Source organism: Mastomys coucha, unplaced genomic scaffold, assembly GCF_008632895.1.
Source record: "Mastomys coucha isolate ucsf_1 unplaced genomic scaffold, UCSF_Mcou_1 pScaffold3, whole genome shotgun sequence".
Classification (NCBI taxonomy): domain Eukaryota; kingdom Metazoa; phylum Chordata; class Mammalia; order Rodentia; family Muridae; genus Mastomys; species Mastomys coucha.
In genome coordinates, this window is record NW_022196909.1 from 45,816,347 (window position 1) to 45,835,150 (window position 18,804).

At 50.7% G+C, this 18,804-nt stretch overlaps 1 protein-coding gene across 1 annotated transcript in view; it reads right to left on the minus strand.

The window, feature by feature from the left end:
- Positions 1-7,467: 7,467 nt before the first annotated feature.
- The window catches only part of Tbc1d22b (TBC1 domain family member 22B), a 53,977-nt gene continuing 42,640 nt past the window's right edge, over positions 7,468-18,804 (minus strand). Inside the window, exons 9-13 of the mRNA XM_031347067.1 lie at positions 17,359-17,465; positions 15,833-15,908; positions 15,423-15,550; positions 15,018-15,113; positions 7,468-9,603 (exon numbers count right to left, since the gene is read on the minus strand). Coding sequence (XP_031202927.1) covers positions 9,475-9,603; positions 15,018-15,113; positions 15,423-15,550; positions 15,833-15,908; positions 17,359-17,465 — 536 coding nt within the window. The 3' untranslated portion in view covers positions 7,468-9,474. The remainder of the gene's footprint in view (positions 9,604-15,017; positions 15,114-15,422; positions 15,551-15,832; positions 15,909-17,358; positions 17,466-18,804) is intronic.

Sequence of the window (18,804 nt, forward strand, 5' to 3'; positions counted from 1 at the left end):
AGAAAGGAAAGAGGGTGATGCTATTGTTAGACACTTCCTGTTGATTGGGGCATTGAGTTCCTAGGGGCAAGTTTGATCTTTGCCATCAAGATAGGTAATTTCTCCTTTCTTTCTTTCTTATTTTTTGTGCACATCTACTTAACAAACCAAGACTAAGCCGGGCAGTGGTGGCGCACACCTTTAACCCCAGCACTTGGGAGGCAGAGGCAGGCGGATTTCTGAGTTCGAGGCCAGCCTGGTCTACAGAGTGAGTTCCAGGACAGCCAGGGTTACACAGAGAAACCCTGTCTCAAAAAAACAAAAAAAAAAAACAAAAAACAAAAAACAAGACCAAGACCAACAATAACCAACAGAAACCAACCAGTAACCCACCCTGCCTCTCAGGGCCCTAGCATTCATACATCCTTTGGAAAGTCCCCAGAACTCCAAATGTCACACAATCACAGAAACTCTCTGCCACTGGCAAAATCACACCCTTGCTAGAGCACGAGGCAAATCATAAATCATGGTCAGCTGCTGTGGACAGTCCGAAGCAGCCAAATATCCCACAGCTGGAACTAAAACAAAAATACACCCTTTTTAAAAAAATTTATTTATTATTATACATAAGTACAATGTAGCTGTCTTCAGACACATCAGAAGACAGCATCAGATCTCATTAGGGGTGGTTGTGAGCCACCATGTGGTTGCTGGGATCCGAACTCAGGACCTTTGGAACAGCAGTTGGTGCTCTTACCTGCTGAGCCATCTCACTAGCCCACATACTCTTACCATATATCTGTTTTTTGGTTTTTAGTTTTGTTTTGTTTTGTTTTGTTAAGAAACCAAAACTCAGGCTGGTAAGATGGCTCAGTGGGTAAAAAGCACTGACTGTTCTTCCAAAGGTTCTGAGTTCAAATGCCAGCAACCACATGGTGGCTCCCAACCACCCATACTGAGATCTGACGCCCTCTTCTGGTAGCTGTCTGAGGACAGCTACAGTGTGCTTATGTATAATAATAAATAAATCTTTAAAAAAAAAAAAAGAAAAGAAAGAAAAAGAAACCAAAACTCCAAAATCGTCACTACAAAAGCAATACTAATGATAGCAATCACTTACGGAGCTACTGGGAGGATAAATTCTTGTCAGATGTTACTGGTCCTTGGTAAATACCTGATCACTGTTGGCTACCATAGAACACTGTAGTCTCGGCTTCTGCAGTAGCTACCCCCTAACCTTATGCTGTACCTTCACTTTTATTTATTCTGTATTATTATTATTATTATTATTATTATTATTATTATTATTATTATTATTATTACTAGTGGTGTGCTGAGGATAAACCTGGAGTCTTGTGCATGCCAGCCAAGACTTAGCCACTGAGCCACACCCCAACGACTCACCTGTGACATTTCTACCCTCTGTTACCCAAGAGACATATAAAAACAAGAGTTTTCTCTCATGCCGGGCGGTGGTGGTGCACGCCTTTAATCCCAGCACTTGGGAGGCAGAGGCAGGCGGATTTCTGAGTTCCAGGACAGCCTGGTCTACAGAGTGAGGTCCAGGACAGCCAGGGCTATACAGAGAAACCCTGTCTCGAAAATCCAAAAAAAAAAAAAAAAAGTTTAAACCATACAGAAGTATACACCTTTAATAGGGGGTGACGTTAGGCAGGAGACAGAGCCACACATATAACAGAGGCAGAGTGAATCTCAGGCCAGCCAGAGAGATCCTTTCAATAAATAAATAATACACACATGATATTATAAAGAGATTCCTTCAGCTTTAGACTTTTTATCTATAAGCCACGTACAAGCAAGACATGCCTTTGATAAACCTAAGCCAAACAGTTCCCTTTGTGAGCAGGGGCGGGTCACGAGGCTGCAGCTTCACTAACGATGTGAATCGGGTTTCCCTGCGTGGGGTTGAGGGGAGGTGAGACAGGGAGCTTTTTCATTACATCTTGAAAGATTGAGCTGGGCAAGAAAGGAGTCTTGATGTGTCTGAGTCCTGCCTTCCCTGTTCTCTCCTCTGCTCTCACGAGCCGGCTTTATAAGGGAAGCCTGCGTTTACCTATCCGAGAGCAAAGGTGAGGGAGGATGCAGACAGACGCTTGATGTTTGTGGATACTGGAGGGTGACTCCTCCCTCCCCAAGGGTGAGCCAACCAACGTGCGTCTGGCGGGAGCAGGGAGCTAGGTCTGAGGACTCTACATTCTAGCTGGATCTACCTTTCATCTGACTCCTTTATTCTGCACTCCTCTGCACCCCACCCCATCCCAAATATGAGATTCAAGCTGAAATGTAAGAAATACAATCTGACCTTCCTTTCAAAGGTGCCCCCTGCCAGCCTAGGGCCAGCTCCAATCGAAGAGGAAACACTAGACCCCCCCCCCCAACACCTGCTAGGGTAGCTACGCCTCTACCTAAACTCGGCTAAGCTAAACTGGAAGTGTGGAGCGAAGAATTACTAACAGCCAAAGCTCCCCCACGAGGGTCAGGTTTCCGACACACTTGAAAATGAACAGGAGGCGGAACACAGAGATAAACCCACTCACGATTACTGTGGAGGAAAAGACAAATGTAAGTGATGGAAAGCCAGGCACAAAGGAGTGGCTGTCAGTTATAAGGAAAGGGAGAGAGGGGCTCTCCGGGGTCTGTGACCTGCTCACTCTCAGCTCTCCACCCGGTGCACCTCTTGCTCTGTGCGGACACCTCACCGACTAAACTAATCGCTCTGTCTACAGTCTCCAGTGCACTCACTCTGGGGTGAGAATCAGTGCTTCTCTGGTGAAGGGAAGGAAGCCTTTGGTTTCAAGAGGGAACTGTTTTATTTACTGACTGACTGACCTACAGACCAAGGCCAGAGTCTCATGTAACTCAGGCTTGCTTTCAATTTCCATATGTAGCCGAGGATAGCCTTGAACCTCTGACTGTCCAGCCTCTCCCTCTAAATGCTAGGATCACAGGTGTGCGCCACTACCTCTGCTTTATACAGTACTGGGGATCAACAACCAGTGCTTCACGCATTCTATAATGAGTCTTGGGAAGAAAATGTCTTAGAAAACCAGAGCTGTGCCGGGCAGTGGTGGTGCACGCCTTTAATCCCAGCACTTGGGATGCAGAGGCAGGTGGATTTCTGAGTTCCAAGACAGCCTGGTCTACAGAGTGAGTTCCAGGACAGCCAGGGCTACACAGAGAAATCCAGAGAAACCCAGAGGTGTGTGTGTGTGTGTGTGTGCGTGCGCGTGTGTGTACATGTGTGTGTGTCTGTGTGTGTGTCTGTATGTGTGTGTGTGCATGAGTGTGTGTGTGTGCCTCTGTGTGTGTATGTGTGTGAGTGCATGTGTGCCTATGTGTGTGTGCATGTGTGCCTCTGTGTGTGTGTGTGTGCATGTGCATGTGTGTGTGTGTGTGCTTGTCAGCACCTGGGGTGAGGTGTGGGATCTGCTTCAGACACCTTGTGTACTAAATGCTGTTTTATGTAAACAGAGCTGTACAATATTTCTGACTCCTTGCATCATTTTGTAAATGCTTCTAATGAGCCATTCAGTATCTTCCATTCTGGAGGTCTCTGTAATCAATAATTAGGGTGGCTATTTTAGAGCAAACTCAGTTCAGCATATAACCACCCGTTCCTTTTCTGGCTGGCGCCTGGCCGAAACATTCATCGGCTTGTCGAGGAGGATCAGCTTCAAGTTCAAACGTTTATTGCAGGTCGGATTTTACTAAGAAAGGGGGTGGGGCAGCGGGAACCCAAAGTCAGTAAGGACGGCCTTGCTGTTTATTCTGAGGTGATACAGTCATCAGTGTCAGCATCAGATGCAGGTATGGGGTGATTGATAGCTGGACTAGATCTCACCAAGTTGGCTCTCTGGAGCCTACAGAAGTCACTCTGGGTGTAGCTCCCTGTAAGGTGTTTATACAGTACATGCAAAACCTTAGGTTTGACCCCCCCCCCCCCGTACTGAGGTGAGGGGGGCAGAGATGAGGAAAGGGGAAAGGAAGGAAGGGAGGGGGAAGGGAGGGAGGGAAGAGGGAAGGAGGGAAGGAAGGAAGGGTGATTGAGTTGCGGTTATGGGTGTCTCAAGGAAAGACAGAGGCTGGCCTGGCAACTCCTGCCCAAGGGTGGAAGGAGAGAGGCAGAAAGAGCAGAGGGCTGATACAGGCTCAGGGCAGAGAACGCGCAGACCCTGGCAGCCAGAAGAGTTCCAGAGCCTTCAGCTTTCAAGACCAAGGGTCCCAGAGTCCGGGGTGTGAGTGTGACACTGGCTGCAGCTATCCCAATACCTGAGGCCTACAAGGGATTGTAAGGTCAGAGGGGGCTCTCAAGAGACCTTAGGGCTAAAATTGCTAGCAGGTGTGAGGCACCGTGTGTGTGGGTTGGAACTAAATCCAGGCCTTCTGCAAGAGCAGGAAGCGCTCATAACCCCTGAGCCAGCTCTCCAGCCCAGCTTTCAAGCAAGTTCCTCATCAGAGTCAGAGATATTCAGAAGATATTTCATTCTCTTGATAAATGAAAACTAGAGATTTTTTTTTAATACACACTAGTTAAAGATTAGTTAGCCGGGCAGTGGTGGCACACTCCTTTAATCCCAGCGCTTGGGAGGCAGAGGCAGGCGGATTTCTGAGTTCAAGGCCAACCTGGTCTACAGAGTGAGTTCCAGGACAGCCAGGGCTACACAGAGAAACCCTGTCTCAGAACAAACAAACAAACAAACAAACAAACAAAAGATTAATTATTCTAAATCTCTGGATCACTTGGTTAAATTATTTCAAGCAGAGAAAATGCCCATAGTGTATAATAAAAGTTAAATTCAAAATTTAATTTTGAGGTCAACTGAATCTTGATATTAAATTATCTTCATGTGCTTCTGATAAAGTCTTACTGGCAAACATTTTTTGTTTGTTTTGAGACAGAATTTCTCTGTGTAGCCCTGGCTGTCCTGGAACTCACTCTGTAGACCAGGCTGTCCTGGAACTCAGAAATCCACCTGCCTCTGCCTCCCAAGTGCTGGGATTAAAGGTGTGTGCCACCACTACCTGGTGTGTTTGGTGGTTTTGTTTTGTTTTTCAAGACAGAGACAGGGCTTTTCTCTCTCTCTCTCTCTCTGTAAGATTTATTTATTTCATGTATGTGAGTACACTGTCACTGTCTTCAGACACACCAGAAGAGGGCATCAGATCTCATTACAGATGGTTGTGAGCCACCATGTGGTTGCTGGGATTTGAACTCAGGACCTCTGGAAGAGCAGTCAGTGCTCTTAACCACTGAGCCATCTCACCAGAGCTGAGACAGGTTTTCTCTATGTAGCTTTGGCCGTCCTGGAACTAACTCACTCTGTAGACCAGGCAGGTGGAATTCAGAGATCCAAGGTGTGTGCGACCACCACCCACCACAAACATTCCAGTGGAACCCTAATCCTGGGGTGTTTTTGTTTGTTTTTCTGTCCTCCACTGTGGCAGACCCATTAGTTAGACGGCTAACCCTCCAACCTCACTGTAACTTGGTGTGAGCTATCATAGGCTCCATTCTGCTTCGTGAGCTGTAGGGGTAACACTGTACAGCGGCTTTCTGGAAGCTTTCTTCAGACACAACTGGTACGCTTCTTTCTTCTCTTTAACCCATTCTGTTCTTTGAAAAAGAAAGCGTTAGCTCCTGTTTTGTGAACCACATGTACAGTGCCAGCTGAGACTGACTGGAAGAGGGGGATGGATCCCTTGCAGCTATGGGCGGGTATGAGTTGCATGGTGTGGGTGCCGGTCCACCAAGATGAGCAAGCACTTTCAACTGCTGAATCATCTCTCATCCCCAACTCCCTGCCTATCTAGACTGCGAAGACGAAGGAGTACTTCTTCCTATGGATTCCAAAACAGAAATGTTTCTCATTCTGGTCCCTTTCAGACGGAGACACATTTATTCCTAACACATGGCACCTCATGACAGCAAGAAGCACTCTTTGTTTTTGTTTTTTTACTCATTTGTCTGTGTGTCTGTGCGTCTGCCATACATGTAAGTGCCCTCTGAGGCCAGAAGAGGGCACCCGATCCCCGGAGCTGAGATTACTGGCACCTGTGAGCTCTCCAGCCCGGGTGCTGGGAAGTGGACTTTAGTCCTGCAGAGGAGCAGTGAGCACTCTTCATCCCTGAGCCGCTGTGCCGGCTGTGCTGCGTTGTTCTTGCGACCTTGGCCGGGAAGTAACTCAGTCTACAAAGGGTAGACCGGAATTATGCCTCTACTCCAGAACTCCTGCCTAGAGTGCTTCTTGCTGCCAGGCTGTGGTGGCACATGCCTTTAATCCCAGCACTTGGGAGGCAGAGGCAGAACTCAGAGGATTTCTGAGTTCGAGGCCAGCCTGGTCTACAGAGTGAGTTCCAGGACAGCCAGGGCTACACAGAGAAATCCTGCCTCGAAAAACAAAACAAAACAAACAAACAAAAAACCCTTAAAAATTACAAAAAAAAAATTTAAAAACTATGATCACTCACCAAAAGTTCCTACTGAAGACAGGCTGCCAGTGGTCAATGGCAGAGTGTCAGTCCCCCGCACAAAGCACATAGCTATGGTGTGGCTGCAGACGCTACCAGGCAAACCAGGAGGAGGCCTGTGTGCACCCTGATCCTGCTGCTGCTGACCTGGGCTCTGGGCTGAAGCTAGGAACAATGGGCACAGGCCTGTAATCTTAGCATTCAGGAAGCTGAGGAGGAGGATCAGGGGTTCCAAGCCATCCTCAGCTACTTAGTGGGTCCGGGACCAGGCCCAGCGACAAAAGACCCTGTCTCTCATTTAGAACCAAGCAATGAAGGTTTTATGCCCACTTTGGTTCCCATCCAGGGACTAACCAGGTCTGACTCTGCTCAGCTTCGCAGGCCGTGTGGGATATGGTGGGTTCAGGAGGTGGGGGCTGCAGGATCACCCGGCTCTCCTGAGCCTTTCCTCTAGCAAGAAGTCTGAGTTCACCCTCTTACCTCCTTTGGGGCTGAGAAATAATCTGAGTAAGGCTTTGTCATGGTGCGGCCACGTGAGACCAGGGGCTCTGCCACACAGCAGCTGAGGAGGCAGAGGACTCACTCCAGCAGTCCTCTCCTGACCAGCGTCGAGGCCCCTTAAAATGCCGCTGTGTGTGTGTGTGTGTTGTCTGTCTGTCTGTCTATCTATGAATATATGCCACATGAGTCTGTCTGTCTATGAATATATGCCACATAAGTACATTGCTTGCAGAAGTCACAAGAGGGCGACAGACTCCCTGGGGCTGAAGTTCCAGGCAGGTATGAATCAGCTGATGTGGGTGCTGGGTAGGTACTCTGAACCACAGAGCCATTTCTCTAGCCCTTGATAACCCCTCCCCGCCCCCCATACTTACAAGTACCAGCAAACAAAACAAAACAAAACCAGGAAAAAAAAAGCCGCGTCACTGCAGGCTCCGATGCTCCAATGGAGGAGGAGAGACAGGCGCTCCGATGGAGGAGGAGAGACAGACGCTCCGATGGAGGAGGAAACACCATTTATTTACAGTCCATTCACTTTATCCACAATTTCCCATATAAACATGGAACTAAAAAAATAAAACCAGCACTCGGGAACACGGGTCTCTGTCTTTACTGGGTCTGTTGGAAGGAGGGCCTGAGTCCTCCCCTCTGGGAAGGAGGGCCTGAGTCCTCCCCTCTGGGAAGGAGGGCCTGAGTCCTCCCCTCTGGAAAGGAGGGCAGGGTGGGATGGGAAGAACGCCTGAGAAACGGCCTGGCTGAGCGAGCTCTTACAAGGCTGAGGTGTGGCCTGAGGTGAGTGACACAGGAAGTGAGCTTCAGGGTGTCACCCCTGGGAACACTGCCTGTCACCCCAGGGGGATGGCGGCCACTGACCCCCATCCTCCTTCCTCTACTACCAAACACCAGAACTCTAGCGTGCGTCCTCTGCCTCCTGAGCTTCGGGGTGTGATGGTGGCAGTAGGGGACACTTAGTGCCACTTTCCAGGAAGAGTTCCTGGTCATGGGGACACACAGGGACCCTTTCTCTTGGCACTAACTTGTCAGCCAGCTCTGTCCTGACCACAGTGCTGACTTACACTGAGGAGACGAGGGCTGGGTCCACAACCTAAGAGAGGCCTTCTGCCTCTCCAGTCCTTCCTGGGGTGAGGCGAGGGGAAGGAAAGAGCAGGTCCTCCACAGAGGCCCTGGAGGGATGGGAAGTGGAGGGAAGGAGGGAGGGAGGGAGGGAAGGAGGGAGGGCGGGGGTACTGACTGTTGACCAGCTGCTGGCCACACTCTGTAGCCACCTCCACCAGGCCCCAGGCCCCTCCCTTAAGCAACTTCAATTGTGCTGATGACCTAGCTCGGTTTCACATGTCAACGCACGCTATAAATATAAAATCATATCTGCTACAAAGAGGACATAGATTTGTACACCTTTACCCATATACATAATAACACAATTTATACATAATATCTTGGAGTGCTTCACCCTGGAAAAAGGGTTCGAAGAGGTGGTTAAAACTGAACTAAACAACCATCCTTCTCCCTCCCCTGCCCTGATCCCTCCAGAGAGACCATCAGATGCTTGGTCCCTGGGGTCCTTCCCAACTGGTTCTGATGGGTTAGTCTGGACACAAATTCAGACACGTGACAAAATGCTGATGGGCTTGTACGCACGCACGAGCACACACACTCACATACATACAAATTCAGGGGCGTGTGCAAGCGCGCGCGCGCGCGCGCGCGCGCACACACACACACACACACACACACAAACATACATACAAATTCAGGTGCGCGCATGTGCACACACACACACAGTCACGAGTGCGTGAACACACAAGCGCACACACGTGCACACAGCACACCCCACCCACGGGGGAACAGATAATCCACGAGGAAAGGACAAAGTACTTCCCAGCCCTTGAGTGCGGGCCTCTCCTCAGGGTCAGACCACGGAGAAGGAAGGCCTCACTCACTGTGTCACTGGCTCAGCTGGGACAGGAGGGGGAGGGGAAATGAGGGGAAGGAATGGGGGCGGGGAGTTCTGAAAACAAAGTGTCTCTGACCGGTGACCAGATCACACTTTGAGTCACAGAAGCGACAGCATAGAGCCTAATGTCCTATGCCTTGGGCATATTAGAAAATGTGTTTTCCTTGTTTTAAAAAAAGAGAGCCGGCCAGCTGGTCCCGGGGGGAGCCGGCGGGTGTGCGCATGGACACTGCGGGGCAGACCCAGGGCCTCCCCTTCTTCTGTCCAGTGTCTTCCGGAGGGAAAGACGACTCTCACCATCCATGCGGCACGGAATACTGACAGTCGTCCCAGACACACATCCAGAGACAGAGTGACGGATGCTGGGAATTAAGACCCGGGTGGCGGTGGCGGTGGCTGCGGTGGCGGTGGGGGCGAGCTTTGTACAGCAGGAGTGTTTCCTGGCCGGGGTCCACGGCTTGCACAGCGGCCACAGTGATGAAGTTGCCATCAGAGATGGGGGCGGTCTGGGTCCCCAGGGGAGACAGCACCTATCGGCGGTAGTGGTTGGGGGCGTCGGCAAACATGTACTTGAGTCTGTAGGCCTCGGCCAGCAGCAGCCCGATCTCCTCATTGCCCCAGTGGATCGTGGGCAGGTTCTGCAGCAGCATGAGGAGGCCCTGCAAGGCAAGGGGGGGTTCATCTCTCTGCAGCCTGTTCCTGAGGGGTACCTCCTCCCAGACCCCGTGAGCCCCACAATCCTGCAGCCCCAAGTCCCGAGTCCCTTGTTTAGGCCAGGAAGCCTGAATGTCCTCACAGATTCTCTGACGCAATGACACGTGCCTATTCAAAACGGGTAGAGAGAGGAGCTTCCTGGGCTGCTCCTGCAGCAAGCAGCCATCTTTTCCCTACATCTGCTTCTCGGCCTGACTTGGTTGTTTTGTTTTTTTTTTTAGAGTGAGTTTGATCAATCGTTTGTTGTTCGTTCGTTGGTTCGTTCATTCACTTTGGTTATTCAGAACTGGGATATTCTATTTGTCCTTTTTCTTTTTAATTATAAAAAGAGGGGCTAGGGGCTGGAGAGGTGGCTAAGTGGTTAACATCACTGACTGCTCTTTCAGAGGTCCTGAGTTCAAATCCCAGCAACCACATGGTGGCTCGCAACCATCTATAATGGGATCAGATGTCCTTTTCTGGTGTGTCTGAAGACAGCTACAGTGTACTCACATACATTAAATAAATAAATAAATAGATAAATAAATAAATATAAAAAGATTCGTCCTAGGGCTAGGGAGAGGGCTCGGCTGCTAAAGTCAGGAGCGGGAGTCCCTGAGTTTGATCCCAGCACTGTAGGAGGTGGAGACAGGATTCCTGGGGCTTGCTGGCCAATCAGCCTCACCTCAATGGTGAACCCCATTCCTTAGTGGGAGAGCTGCCTCTGGAGGCATGCTCAGAGACCCCTGCTATTCTCCCAAAAGATCTGGGTTCGATTGCCAGCACCCTCCAGTACCCACATAGGGACTTAAAACCAAATAACTCCAGTTCCTGGGGTCCAACACCCTCTTCTGGCCTCCAATAGGTTCCAGGTTCAGACACACATGCAGGCAGAACGCTCAGACACATAAATTTTTAAAAAGTTAAGCCAAGTGTGGTAGTGCATGCCTTTAATCCCTCCCTCCCCCACCCCACAGGCAGGATCTCTGTGAGTTCCAGGCCGGCCAAGCCGCCATGAAGAGGCCCTGTCTCAGAAACTTGCTTGTGTGTGTGAGATGTATGCTTGTGTGCAGTGTATGGAGGTCGGAGGACGCCCTTCAGCACTATGCTCTCTCCTCCTATTAGGTGGATACCAGAGTTTGAACTCAGGTCGCCAGGCTTGGCGGCAAGCACCTTCACCCACTGAGCCATCTCACTGGCTTTCTTCTACACCCCCTCTTACTGGAAAATTCTAGTATTTCCATAATGATTCCATGCTTTTGTGTAACTTGTAAACAAAACCAACCAACAACAGTGGCCCAGCTCAGGAGAAGGGCACTATTTCTGGGATGGGAGCCATTCGGCCTCTAACCCCAGCGTTAGTAGAAGCTTTCTAGATGAATATATTCTATCCCTAATCAGGGGCTCCTGCCTTTTCCCTTCTCTCGCATGGAAAAAGCATTAGCTGTGAGGAGCCGCTCTGCCACCTGGTGGCAGAGTCTGGAACTGCAGCATTCTGCCTCTCCCGGCTCCCTATCCCACCTCGGCTTAGCACAGCATTGCAAAAGGTGGAAGCCGGTCTTCAGATAAAGATGGAGAAACTGAATGGCTATGGCCAAAGAGCAGAGATGCTGATCACAAGTCAGGCATGCTTGGCCAGGGTGACAGAAGAGACGCTGCCAGAACCTCACTGAAGATTTTCTACAAAGCAGTTGCTAGAGCAGAGTGTGTAGTCAGGTGAAATAACACACTATTGAGCCAGTAGGGCAAGCACTAGAGGGAAGCCAGCCATGGTCTTTTAAAGAATGATAGGGGGCCCAGGCTCAGACACATGCTGGAACCTGGCCATCTCCGTGGAAAGGTGGAAAGGGAACCGGGTGGAGAAGGAATATCATCACAAATGAGGACTGGGAAAAAGCAACCAGACAGAAGGCTAAAGGAGGGAGCACTGGCTGCTCTCGGAGGGAGCACTGGCTGCTCTCAGAGGGAGCACTGGCTGCTCTCGCAAAGGATCCTGGTCTGCTTCACAGCACCCACATGGTGGCTCACCATCTGTAACTACAGCTCCAGGGGATCTGATACCCTTTTCTGGACATCACAGGCACTAGGTACACACATGGTACATACATACATACATACATACATTCGTGTCCCCAAGGTACATACATAAAAATAAAACCAAGCAAAAAACTTCAAAATAATAAATCTTGCCGGGTGGTGGTGCTTCACACCTTTAATCCCAGCACTTGGGAGGCAGAGGCAGGCGGATTTCTGAGTTCGAGGCCAGCCTGGACTACAGAGTGAGTTCCAGGACAGCCAGGGATACACAGAGACACCCTGTCTTAACAACAACAATGTCATTTTTTTTTTTTTTTTTTTTTTTTTTTTTTTTTTGGTTTTTCGAGACAGGGTTTCTCTGTATAGCCCTGGCTGTCCTGGAACTCACTCTGTAGACCAGGCTGGCCTCGAACTCAGAAATCCGCCTGCCTCTGCCTCCCAGGTGCTGGGATTAAAGGCGTGCGCCACCACCGCCCGGCAACAATGTCATTTTTAAAAAAGGAATGAATGGCAAACGGACTTAAAACTGTATCTGATTAACTCAGACATCGTGTGCACTCCCTCTGCAATGTCCCAGTGTTCTCTGTGGATGTTAGGTGGACTCGGCTGTGTCACATACCTTCTAACCAGCTTAACGAGAGCATCCATCCGAAAATGGCTCAGTGTGATCTTTCAAAATTCTAGCCTTGCCTGTAACTTTTTGAGACCCGAACAACCCAATGGTCCCTCCTACTACACTTGGGGATCTCCTGGGGTCTTCGGGTTCCCTTACTGGCTGCTTCTGTTTACAGCCTGAGAACTTCGGTCTTTCTCACGAGGATCCTCCCATCCCAGGGTTCCCTAACCTGTCGGAACAGGGTTCAAACTGGTGCCTCACCAAATGTCTGCAGAGGACCTGCACTGAGGCAACGGTCTGCACCTGCGCCCTTGATCAAGGCTGGATGGCTCGCTCTTGTCGTCCTCTCTTGCTTTCCCTTCCCCTCTCTTTCCCCATCCCCCCCACCTCCATGTGCTCATGGCCAGCCCCTACTCCTCTACTTCTCCACTCTCTCTCTGCCTTTCTCTGCCTCTACTACCCTCTTCCTCTTGACTCCCCTCCCCATGCCCTGAATAAACTCTATTCAGGATAGGCTTGTCTACATGCACTCTGTGGCTGAGGCCTTAGACACCCGTGGCCCTGCGGTATCATGCTTTAAGAACTCTGACCAGTCCAAGCCTGATGGTGCACACTTGCAGTTCTCTGGGAGTTTTGGGGGTGGGAGGGGGAAGAAGGAGGATAAAAAGTTTAGGGTCATCCTAAGCTACACAGTTGGTTTGAGGCTAGCCTGGTCTACATGAGACCCGACAGATAGAGATAGATAGATAGATAGATAGATAGATAGATAGATAGATAGATAGATAGATAGATAATGAAGCCTCAACTCTTTCTCCTCTTAAGAGCTATATTGCAGAGCAGACATCTCCAAAGCTCATGCACAGGACAGAACTAAAACCTTCCCCAGGACCGCCTGACAGACATCCCACTGCCTCCCCTGTTCAATCTCTTGCGTGCATTTAAAGGGGCTGTGATCCATAGGCCTTGGATCCCTCACTCCTGCTTCTCCAAATCAGCTCTGAGCACCTGAGGCCTGAAGCATCCTAGAGTTTACAAGATGGTTTCCTGGGGCACAGAGCGAGTGGCCTCTGCCTGGGTGCAGGTGAGGACAGAGTTGCTCAGCCAGCAGTAGGGCTGCTCATCCTGCTCTTGCTGATCCTGCTCCTGCTACACCCCGACAAGCAAGCAGCCTCCTTCTCTCCTCCTCCCCAACCTTTTCTCGCTCTCACAGAGCCGGGCTACACTCTCAGAACACAGAGCCTTCCGCGGGCTACAAGCTCGGAACACAGAACCTTCCCTGACTGCAGCTGCTGATGTCTGTGTGGCTGCCTGGGGCTGCACTGACGGCTCTTCTACCTGGTGAACACCAGGCAAGTTCAGTCTGGGGCCAAGTTCAGGGCAGGGCCTGCTGTCAGGAGGCCTGACATCAGAGGGAAGTGGACATTTCAGACCTCAGGATTCTTGCATAATCCCTCCCCCTAAGCGTCCCGCCTTTTTGATCTGCTTCTTCTAGCACATGGGCTGGCAGCTGGAGGCCTGGAGCATCCTCAGATACACCCGGTCCTCCCAGGGCTCAGGCCTGGCCAGCCAGGCCCACCTGCTTTTACAAACAGTATCTTAACTATTGAGCCATCTCCCCTGCCGCTGAAACCAAAGGCTTCTAAGTTCATGTGTCTAGTCTGCCCTGTCTCCTAGAAACCGGGCCATGAACATCTGTACATTCGTTTGCCTAGGCATCTCCATTTGTATTTATAAAGTTCTTTCTCTTGCAGCAGGGCCTCAAATAGCCCAGGCTGGCCTCAAATTTGCAACCTAGCTAAAGATATACTTGAACCCCTAACCTCTCCTTCTAACTTCCCCAAATGCTGGGATTACAGTGTGGACAACCACGCCTAGCTGTCATTTCAAATTCAACATTCCCAACACCAAAGGCCCGATCTCCCTACACCTCTCCCCCCACCTCCATCTGACAGGCATTCTGGTCCATCTCTCTCTGTCACAGTCCAAACACAGCCCATCAAAGAATCAAGGCTTTACCATACCCAGCCCATCAAAACTCTGGATACAAAAGACCCCGAACATGCCACACACACCTCTGCTGTCACTACCCACGATCATGCCCCTCGGAGAATTACAGCAGTGTCCTGGGTAGCTGCTGTGCCCACACACCCATCTCCAGACGCTGCACAGAAGCAGGGGAGTCTTTAAGGGCCTAAGACCCACCAGGTCCAGTCAGGACGCTCACAGCAACTTCCTGCCCCATGAGCCGTCCTTGACTTAGCTTGCTCTGCTCCTCAACTGGCCACCTGTTCAGGCCTCACCTTACAACTCCTCAAACAACCAGGCCTGCGACTGGCTTAAAGCCCTTACTCCAGTCATCCCTCCGCCCCACGGCCACATGGCTTGCTCCCTCCCCTTCCTCGGGCCTTGCTTAAATGTGAGCTTATCCTGACTGTTTGAAAGTGCAGCCTCCCCTCCTACCGCTAAGGATCCGCATAGGTTGCTGGGCCTAGCAGCAGTGGGTACTATCTATCCCCAGCATCTCTGAAGCCCCCTGCGCCTTTGTCCACTGCCTGTCTTCCCTCAGCACGTGGGCTGTGAGAACGGCCCTCTGCCTGCTTCACTTCCCACGATGTCCTGGGCCTCCACAGTGACTCACAGCACATGCCTGCAACCAACACCTGTAAATGGATGGATGAGGGGTCTCTCAGGCTGTGCAGCCACTCTGCAGCCCTTCTGCCCACTCACCTGAAAGTCTTCCTCATCCAAAATCTCCTTCCTCCACTTGATCAAGAAGGCGGCGCAGACATAGAGATGGAAGTGCGAGAAGCCTTCTGGCTCAGACTGAGAAAGAAAACCGACAGTCAGGCAGGCCTCCGAGGCCCCACTGTGTGTGAGAAAACCCACAGTCAGGCAGGTCTCCGAGGCCCCACTATGTGTGAGAAAACCGACAGTCAGGCAGGCCTCCGAGGCCCCAACTGTGAACTTCTCCCTTGCAAGCCACCTGCAGGGTGGGAAACCCAGCCTAAAACCTCTTATGTGACAGAGACCATGGGCTCAAGAGATTCCCAGAGCCACAGCAGACATGGGATGAAGGTGGGTGGAGAGGCTTCACAGCAGGGACAGCTGGGAGAGGGAGGGGTCCCTCCATACCTGGTATGTGTCCCACAGGCGGATGGTGCAGCGCAGGGGAAGCTCCCGCATCAGCAGGTTGTTCATCCACCGAAAGGCAAACTGCAAATACTCTACCTCGTACCTCCTGAAGTGACTGTGTACCTGCTCTGAAAGTGGCACGAGGTCAGGAGCTGCCAGCAGGCCTGAGGGGCCAGCAGCAGGCCTGAGGGGCCAGCAGCAGGCCTGAGGGGCCAGCAGCAGGCCTGAGGGGCCAGCAGCAGGCCTGAGGGGCCAACAGCAGGTTGCCTTTCTTACCAGCCCCTCCCGCTGTGGGCTGACCTTGTGGGTCACTACAAGGACAGGATGGGAAGGGAGCGGAGGAGGACCAAGAGTCACGGCTTACTTAGGTAGGGACCCGCACTGGGACAAGTCCTGTCCTCCCGACCTACCATCGATCCGGCTGACGAGCTCTTCCAGCGCCTTGACCTTCTTCTGGATCCCTGGTTGTGCAAACGTGTAGTTATCCTGCGAAGGACACAGAGCCTGGGGTGAGCAGTGTCCAAACCAGCCGCCTTCCACACCTAGACAGAGCTCACAGAGACACAGGCTGCTCTGTTGTTACTGCTGGTGTGTGTGTGTGTGTGTGTGTGTGTGTGTATGCGTGAGTGCATGTATATGTGTATGTGTGTGTGCGTGAGTGCATGTATATGTGTGTGTGTGTGTGCGTGAGTGCATGTATATGTGTGTCTGTGTATGTGTGTGTGTGTATGCATGAGTGCATGTATATGTGTGTGTGTGTGTGTGTGTGTATGTGTGAGTGCATATATGTGTGTGTGTGTGTGTGCATGTGTGTGCACGCCAGCATGTGTATGTTACCTAGGCCAGGGATATTTTAGGTATCATTCCTCACAAATGGTCCTTCTTGCTTCTTGACAGAGGGTCTCACTGAGACTGGAGCTCAAGATTAGGGTAGGCACCTTGCTGCCCCATGCCCTCTCCACAGCCCCTGAAGCCTATTTAAAAGTAGACTGGGGGCTAGAGAGATGGCTCATTGGTCAAGAGTGCATACTCTCTTCCAGAGGACCCACTACAGTTCCTAGTGGCTTACAACTACCTGAGACTCCAGACCCCAGGGATCCAACACCTCCAGGCTCCATGGAACATCTGTACTCATGTGCACATACCCCCACACACAGGATTAAAAATAACATAAACAGGGCTGGTAAGATGGCTCAGCGGGTAAGAGCACTGGCTGGTCTTCCAAGAGGACCCAGGTTCAATTCCCAACATCCACATGGCGGCTCACAACTGTCTGTAACTCCAGTTCCAGGGGATTCAATACCTTCACACAGACTGACATACATGCAGGCAAAACACCAAATGCACATAAAGTAAAAAGTAAAATATTTAAAGACTATGTTACATATTATATATCATATATGTTATCATGTATCATTTATATTACATGATATGTTATACATTATATATTACAGTATATATTACATTGTTATATGTATTATACATTATATAGTTTATACATATTATATTATATGTTATATATATTATATGTGTGTATATATATATGTGTGTGTATATATATGTATATCATAAACATATACTTTAAAAGTTCACCAATGCTAACAGCTAGTAACAGTGTTTGGAAACAGAGGGATTCCTAGAACTATAGCATGTGGTGAAAGGTTGGAGAAGCCCTGCTCTGTGGGCTTGACCCACAGGGTCTCCACAGTAGGGAGCAGGGGCCCTCTCTGCTGACAGCGAGTGCAGCACCGTGATTTTCTCAGACCCGAGGGATGCTAGCCCACTGTCTAGTGAAGCTAATAGAAGAGGCGGAGGTGCACTGGCGGAGGGTGGAGGGTAGGGAGTGGGGTCGGGTGGGGTAGGATCCCGCACATAGGAGAGCAACACGGAAGGAGAGGCCCGAGGGAGCGCTGGACCTGGCTGGCGGGCAGCTCACCTGGATCCCGTCCAGCAGCTTGCTCATGCACCAAAAGCTGTCGGCTTCGATGCTCCGCAGCATGTCCTGAGACAAGTTGGTCACGTCAAAGTTCTCCACGTCCTCTTCTGCAAAACAAAAGGGGAAGAGAATCCAGAGGCCTTATCTAAAAACAGAGAGCGGAGCAGAGAGCTCACTGTCTGCCATGGGGTTCTTCAGATGTGGAGGGACAAACCTGCCCTTCTGCTCCAGTGTGCCTCAGAATTCCCAGGGATCCCATAACACCGACTGGGCCATTTCTCACTCCAACCCAGCCTACTTCACTCTCCCTTGGCATTTGTCATTAGATTTTTTTTTTCTTTAAGGTGACCACTCAGGACTGCTGCTCAGTAAGCTACACCCAGTTCAACCTGGGAACAGACTAGAGAAGTTCTGATTACAGACGCCAGTGAACTGTCTACCATATTCATAGGACAAGTGGGTCAGAGCCCCCCTGCTGGGCAGAAGGATGGACTCCCTGAGTGCTGGCATTAGACATATATGAAGGAAGGTGAGCCAAGCATGTGGGTGCCTCTGGGACCTAATTCTATCATATTGCTCTTTCCCACTGCTGGAGGATGCCCCCATACACAAGCACACAGTTCTGTTGACAAATGCCCCTGTGAAACACCCTTATCTTTCTCTCACCATCTCAGAGACCCTGCAAGGCCATACATATACCCACAGTACACAAAAGGATGCAGGAGTTACATCAAGTATCCCTTAAGCTTGAGCACAGGGCCACTTTCAGAGAGAAACACTGACTTAAAAGTACGCGTGTGCGTGTGTGTGTGTGTGTGTGTGTGTGTGTGTGTGTGTGTGTGTGTGTGTGTACATGTGTCTGGTGGGACCTGCAGAGGCTAGAAGAGGGCGTCGTTCAGATCCCCTAGTGGAGTTGCGGGTGGTTGTGGCTGTGGGTACTGGGAACTAAACTCCGGAAGAGCAGGAAGCTATCTTAACCACTGGGCCATCTCTCCAGCGCAACTGCCTTCTAACTTCTCATGGAAATTCCAGGTAGCAGCAGGGGTAAGAGGCTGTCTGGTCCAAGGCCCAAGCACATGAGACAGGAAACCCAGAGGAGAAGGCCATGGCGTCCACTCTGTGAAGTTTCTGAACCCAATCCTCCTGGCCACAGAGAGGGGCCCAGTAAGATGGGCTCTGCCTGCCCCCATCCGAGGGCCTTCGGCTCTGCACACAAGCCAGCATCTCTCCTTAGACCCATGGGCATGGTTTAGAAACAAAAGTCTTTGCTACATGAAGTTACTTTCGTGTGTGGTGGGTGGGAGTGTGTGTGTGTGGGGGGGAGGGCAGTAGGCTGACGACACTCACTCAGTATCTCAACATTTATGCCTTTAATCTCAGCCCTTGGGAGGCAGAGGCAGGCGGACTTCTGAGTTCGAGGCCAGCCTGGTCTACAGAGTGAGTTCC